General features: G+C 48.5%; 1 protein-coding gene across 10 annotated transcripts in view; it reads right to left on the bottom strand.

Moving 5' to 3' along the window:
- Window positions 1-5014, bottom strand: part of PDE8B (phosphodiesterase 8B) — a gene marked incomplete at its 5' end in the record, with an annotated part of 177778 nt that extends 172764 nt beyond the window's left edge. For all 10 annotated transcript variants that reach the window (XM_080924913.1, XM_080924918.1, XM_080924914.1 and 7 more), the window contains one exon: window positions 4676-5014. In XM_080924913.1, coding sequence (XP_080781039.1) covers window positions 4676-5014 — 339 coding nt within the window. The remainder of the gene's footprint in view (window positions 1-4675) is intronic.
- Between the last annotated feature and the right edge of the window lie 2315 nt (window positions 5015-7329).

A 7329-nucleotide genomic window follows, 5' to 3' on the forward strand; every position in this document is an offset into this window, starting at 1 on the left:
CCTGGCTCAGCGGCTGCCACCTCTGTGAAGACTCTGAATATCTGAATTGTATTTACCCATCTGCACCAAAGTTCCAACCTGTTCCTCCTCGGATGGTTTTCCAACCTTGAGACTCTATATTCTCTCCTTACCATTTGGATTCCTGGCCCATATTACCATGGTGGCACAGAACCTTCCCTTTCTTCACCTCTGTGTCCTGTGTCATTAGAGCTCCATTAGGTGGTCACCATGGGAAGGTGTCAATAGAAACTGTCACCTCTACGTGCATAGTGTCACTTTCTGATTTTTAGTGCTCTTGTTGTCTTGTTTTGCTTTTGGTTTTTTGAGACATGTTTTCTCTGCATAGCTATAACTATCCTGGAACTCACTTTGTAGACTAGGTTGACCTCGAACTCAGAGATCCTCCTGCCTCTGCCTTCCAAGTGCTGGGATTAAAGGTATGTGTCACCACTGCACAGCTCTGGTTTTTAAGTCTTATTCAAAAGTGTCAAAAAGAGAAGCCACCTGGTTGCCGTTAAAAGCTAATATAACTACAGTACAAATCAAGAGGAAAAATTTAAATAGGATCCCATTGTAAGTTCAATTCTCTGCGCTGGAGCAAAAGAAGAGAGCAAACACTGACTCTAATTTGTGTGTTGGGAGGAGGAAGGATTTTGGTAAAAATACAAGATGGTGGAAAGTAAACCGGGTCTGACTAGGACAGATTCTAGCACTCGCCGGAGCTTAGTAAACTTCATGCTTCATTTTGAAATAGAAGAATAAGGAAGGGAACAGCAAGAACTCCAAGAATGAGGATCAGACCATGTAGCTGCTCTGCCTGGCATCCAACCCAATTCCAGCACCTCCTCTTGCCTTGCAAAGGCCCATCATGCACTGCATGGTCCTCCATGGCAGAGGCAGCTGAGGGGACTGTGATGGGAAACCAGGCAAACCATCAGGGGTCCATGCAAACCCAAGATAATCCTGTGGGGAACTGAACCTCAAGAAACCTGAGCGGGCTCTGTGCTCTGGAACTCTTTCCACATACACTTTGCAGACGACTGTGAGGATTCAAACACTGACACCATAGAATGGAGAGAATTATGTCCACAGCCAAATGACAGTACACTCTGCTATAGGTGGCTGGGGCCAAGGGACAACTTCATTCATTCAAGGCACGGGCTCTTCGAGCATGGCTCCCAGATCATCAACAAGACATCTCCTAAAAGCTCAGTGAAACTTCAAGTTGTCAGCTTCCTCCCAGGTCCTATGAAATCAGACACTCAAGGGGTGGGGCCCAGACCCACTGTATGCTTTGACAAGCTCGCCAGGTGATTCTTCTTTGAGAATCATGACTTAGAAAAACAAGAACTACTATAAAAAGTAGCTCTAATCCTTTCCTCTCCCCACCATCCCAGTAAAACTCATTATTTACTATGCAGTCACATAAATATTTACTTTCCTTTTATGTAGAGTCAATTTAGCATTATCCTAAATGACTCTAGAATGCCATGGGACAATGCTGTGGAAGTCATCCCACAACTGATTTAAGCACGCCCCTTTGGAAAAGATTTACCCTCCTGTGTAGGCTTGGCTCACTAAGCGTTATGGATGTTTCCCAAATCCTCAGCATCTACAAGAGAGGTTGGCGTAAGTACCAGCCGAAGGAATATATGAGCATGGTAAAGTGGGTAGATGGGGAGAGGTAGTGGCCTTCAGCACAGTTGTCTGGCTGGTTGACTTGAAGACTCCACCCACATCCACAATCAGCTCACCTATGCCAAAGATGGAGAAAGTCAAGTGTACCATCAATAAAGTCTACTAGGACCTGCTCTCAGTCCTGGAGGCGCCAAGCAGCAACAGCTAGTAGCAGGAAAGATTGGTAAGAATTCCTAGTTGCTGCCCTAAGAAAGTTCATTCGTCTCCTCTGAGCATCTCTGAACAAGGATTACGGAACTGGCTGGCATCAGGAGTGAGCATCCTGCAGGAGTCTCCTGTCGGAGTACTATTTTAAAAAGGCAAGCAAGAGAGAGATGAATTGCTAGGAAGTTGCTTTTTTTTTTACAGCAACTGGGAGACAAAACTCTTTACCAGAAATGGAAACTCTTGTGATATCATTACACTGTATATGAATTATTAATGTGTATAATCTTTTTTTTGCCAATTAGGTATTCAAGAAGGTTCCTGTTGACATCATGTTTGACATCATAATGCTTCATCATTCTAAAAGCTTAATGAAATAAATTATTGCTAGAAAAAGAGAGAGAGAGATCAAATACATTTTTTTGCACTCAGGGGAATACCGGAAGCCAGCTGGATAATGAAGATATTGTTTATCATTGATGTACAAAGAGAAATGAGAAAAATAAACACTGAACCCCACCAGTGCTTAAAGAGGACCAAATGCCTAAGACTTTCTTTTTCTACCCAAGCACTTAGAAAGAGAAGGGGAGCCACATGGCTGCCAACTGTCACATATTCGGGGCAAAAGAATTCTTATTCCAAAAAGCAAAAGGAAATTCTCTTTACAAAATCATCTCATCCATGTAAGGAAACAGAACATGTGAACTATGTGAACTTTATCACTGAAATCAGCCATAGAATACTGAGTGGGAAGCTAATGGGACACTATTAAGTATTGGGGGGGGGAGTAATTGTGTGAGAATACATTCTATAGTGTTTATATAAACATACCTGATCTAATTTCAAATGTATAATCTCTGATATTTATGTCATGCATATTCATGTGGAGTCACTGAAATATCATCACTCTCCCTTCCAACATTCCTAGTAATGACTTGGAATAAATTAAGCTCTTGTTCGGAAATCTTGCTGAAAAAGTGAGTTAAGTTCTTTCCCAGGTAAAGCCTTTTAACACTTAAGCCAAGTAGCTCGAGATTTATTCAAGTTTATAGTAACTGCTAATAATCGGGGTTCAATTTCTCCACCAGTTTTTACTCCATTTGATTTCTAAGTAGCCTCTTGGGGAAAGCATCAAGATGAAGAAAAATAGTCTCATTCTTTTTCATTTTATTTTTTCACTCACTAAACAAACACCAAGTAACTAGGGTTGCCAAGTACTAAAAATGAGTTCCTTGCTACTATGAAAGGGGGAAAAAATACATAAGTTTCTCTTGAGCAACCAAAATGAAATACCACAGAGTTCATAAGCAGTCACCATTCTTGATTCCTGATTCAGGCCTTCAAATCCCCTTTCAAAACCCCAAGTTAAAGATGTTGCTAAACATAGCCTTCTTACCACCTATGTTGCTGCAAGCAGGAGACCCAGAAAGCAGCAAACAAAACCAAATTTGGTGCCCACTACATGCCTCTGTAACAAATATTTAATTGAACCCAGGTCTCTACGCTTTAGATAGACTTTTAATATTCAAAAGTAAGAAAATAAACTTATTCCTGATACATAGTAGGTAATGTATTAAATGGTAATTTTTATGTTAATGGCATTCTCAATTATTACCAGAGGAACATCACAGCCATTAGTAAACACTGATTAAGTTTTATTGGCAAAAATGAGATTCCATATTACAAAAATGAAGTTCATCAAAAATGAAGTTCATCAAAATGCACTATCCTTCCTGTTCCTCCAGTGTGACTGCAGTTAGTCCAGGGAAGACCCAGAGCCTCCTCACACTGGGCCAACTGTTGAGTGTATTTTTACTACTGGATATACAATTGTGTCTTTGTCGAGGAATCATAGAATAGTCCCTGGTAATTCACGGACTACACAAGAGCTGTGTCTATCTAACATTAAGAGTTTAGAGACCATAATTTCTTTCCTCTGCACATTGAGATGTGCCATTGCTCTTGGGTTTGCTATAAAGCAATTAATCTGACACAGTGAAATCCTCTTGGATGTAATCGTACATTGAAAACGTATCGATAAGCACGGTTGGAATAGATTTTCATCAAAAACTATTTAGAGACTGCCTTAACCATTTTTTCCACATCCTCCCAACCCCACCCCGGAAGACATGTGCAGAACCACCATCCTGAAGCAGCTGCCCTGAACTGCGGGCATTGTAAACTCTGTCTGGGTTCTCTCAATGTCCAGGATACAGTCATCCCCGAGAAACACTATAGTTAACAACAGGTTCCACTTGGCTCTCCCCTAGTCCCTCTCTCTATAGCTCTTCAAACACAAACAGCTTGGTTCATTCACAAATCCCTACAGTGGGTCACTATGCAGAGAACTCCAGCCAGCCTAGCTGACTCGCAGGTAAAAAATCTCAACCTGAGGCGCTCCGACATCCTGGTGCTGGGGTTGCACCACTTACAGAGCCAGCTCCGCACTCGGATTTCATTCAGAGGAACTCGCATGCTCTTAGTGATGCATACCCATCCCTCCAGCTGCATCCATTGGGCCACAGGCTGCCCTCCCTCAACAAGAAACAGGCCGCCCCAACTGCTTTCCGCTGCGCTGCACTCTGCACCTGTCCCCAGCCCAGGATCAGCTAGGTTTTTTATCCCCTGCACCCTCCAGGGTCTTTTTCATCACCAATTCCCTGGGCCTTCACCACCCGCAAAAAACAAAACAAACAAACAACCCCCCCCCAAATAAAACATAAAAGTAAACTCCGCCTTAGCAACACCTTCCCCCAGTAGATCGCCCAACTCCCGCACGAGCCCCCCACCTAGGGCAGACCCGACGGATAACCCCCCAACAGCCAGCATTTACCTTGACGCTGGTGTAGCTAGTCTGAGTCTCGGCCTCGGCGCTGCTGCAGCAGTGGCGCCTCCGGCCCCGGCAGGTGGTCGCTGCGGGGCCCGAGGACCCGGTACTGCTGCCGCTGCCCAGCTCAGCCCGGGACCTGCGGACTCGGACAGCGCCCGGGGGTCCCGCCGCGCGGCTCGGGGGCATGGCGTCGGCGGCGTCGGTCTGCACGAAGAGGCCGTGCAGGGGCGCCGTGGGGCCCTGCGACACGCTGCTGGTCTGGCGGGGCGAGTTGGACTCATCCGAGTCCCGGCAGTAGATCACACCGCTCTGCGAGACATGGATGCTGGGGGCGCAGCCCATCCCTCAAGCCGGACTCCCCCCGCGCGCGCCCGCCCGCGCCCCCGGGCCACCGGGACTCGGAGCTCCCACGGCCACCTGCAGTGAGGGGGCGGGTGTGGTGACGGTGGTGCCCAGACTGCGCGCCCCCAGCCTGGGTGGCCACCGCTCTGTCGGGCTCGCCTCCGTGCCCCCTGGCGAGCGTCCGGGGGCAGCGCGCGTCACCCCAACTTTCCCTCCCGGGCCATCTTCCTCCCCGAGCGGCAGAGCGCGCACACACGGCCCGCGCGCCCCAGCGGCCGCCACCCTCCCCGCCGCAGCGCCCCAAACGCGCGCCCCGCGCCTCCGCCCTCTGCTCCGCCCGCGCCTCGGCCCGCGCCGCCCAGCTCCCCACACTCCGGCCAGGGCGCCCGCCTGCCTGCCTGCTCAGTCTTCCCACTTTCAGTCCTTGCACGTCCCCTCCTAGTCTCGGTCCTCCTCAGGATCCCCAAGGGCCACCCCACTGCACTATTCTCCCTGTCGCGCAGTGCCTGGCGGCACGCCTCGTGCCCTCCCCAGTTCTTGCCTGCCCAGAGGCCTCTTCCCTTGGGGGAGCTCCTTGCCCACAGGGCCCCCTAGTGCTCTAGCCCCTCTCCCCCTAGTCTGCACTAGCCTCACTACAGGCCCGGAATAGCTGGGTAGATCTTCAGAGTAAGTATCTTCTCAAAAACATATCCCCGAGTTGTCCCCAGATTGCCCTATCCAAACAGCAGGGAGCGCATAGCTCGGGCCCAGCAAGCCCACTGACTGGGTTGTCAACACAACACACTTGAGGAGTTAAGAGACCCAATTCTTGCATAGCTCACTAGGACCCATGCCCCCCCCACCCCGCTCCCACCTTCCCCCCACATACTAATCCTAAAATTCAGCTGGGCGGTGGCCCAACCTTGGGTGGGGGGGGGGCATTCCCTGTCTGCAAATCTTTCAGAAATTTGTGCCAAAAGATGGGCTATCCCACAGGGGAATACAATCCTCATTTCCGTGGAAGATCCGAGGAAAGAGCAGAAAGCTGTCTGCGTGTGGTTTATCTGTTCGCTTGTTTGTTGTGGTTGTTTTTGGTTTTGTGCGTTGTTTTGTTTTTCTTTCTCCCCAAGTCTTCAGTTCTCTGGGCGTCAAAACCGCTCGTCCAGTCTCCCATTTTTCTTCTCCCCTCTGGATTAGGCATTCCAAAATGGCCTCCCTCCGTCCCCCAACTCTGCAGTGCAACCACAAGATGGAAATCCGTCTCCCTGGTCCCCGGGCTACTTAAGGTCTTCTTCAGTAATTTCTGCCACAACCACAGTGGCCCAAAGGAGAAAGTGTGATGGTCTGAACAAGGGCTTCACTTAGAGCTAGTTCTATGAGGACAAATTTCAAGGTAAGTATCCAGTTCAAAACTATGCACTATTCTCCCACCACCAACGACTCAGAGTTGTCAGAGGAAGATGTCTGATGATGTCTTCCGACTGCCAAATGGAAACAAGACAGACATCCCTCCACCTCTGAAATTCACGATGGGGATGATAGTTTGTATCTATACTTCTAAAAAATTGGGCGGCTGAGGGAGGGTGTTGCTAAGGCGGAGTTTACTTTTAGGTTTTTTGGGGGGGGTTGTTTGTTTGTTTTGTTTTTTTGCCGGTGGTGAAGGCCCAGGGAATTGGTGATGAAAAAGACCCTGGAGGGTACAGGGGGGGAAAAAACCTAGCTCTGTTGGCCTACGGGATGAGCATCTGATCTCCCACCAGAAACACCCGCCCCTGTCCCCATCCCAAGTTCAGATAGAAAGAAGGAAACGGAATGGAGCGTTCATCTGGGGGAAATCCATGTTGGGTTCTCTAGCGGGCAGGCAGATAGCTCAGAGAACTTCTGAGTGCGATGGACTCCCCAACAAATAAAAACTGAGGTAGTGGTTGGCACATAATCAGTTTATTAGGTGTCTTGGAAGCAACATTTTGGGAAGGACAAAAAAAGGGAGGTGGGGGGGGCAAGTAAAGTCTGGGCTAAGAGAGAAAGTGGCTAGCCCCGGGCATCCTGAAGGGAGGATTCTGCTGCTAGGGTCGTGCTTCGGAGAGGTCCTGAAGGGAGGTACCTTTAAACATCCATGTAGATCAGGCATCCATACCTACTGTCAATGACCTTGGACCCCTTTAGTTAAGGCACAACCCCCCCCCCGACTTATTAAAGGGCATTCCCAGAAGTAGAGAAGTAACTGGGAGCCCTTCTTTCTTCACATGGCAGCTTCCCCACAGTACCCCAGCACTCTGATTGGGCCTCATACAGTTAACAATGCCACGTTACCCAGGAACGATCATCTACCTAGA

The sequence above is a fragment of the Micromys minutus genome, assembly GCF_963924665.1.
Source record: "Micromys minutus genome assembly, chromosome: 11".
NCBI classification, from domain to species: Eukaryota; Metazoa; Chordata; class Mammalia; order Rodentia; family Muridae; genus Micromys; species Micromys minutus.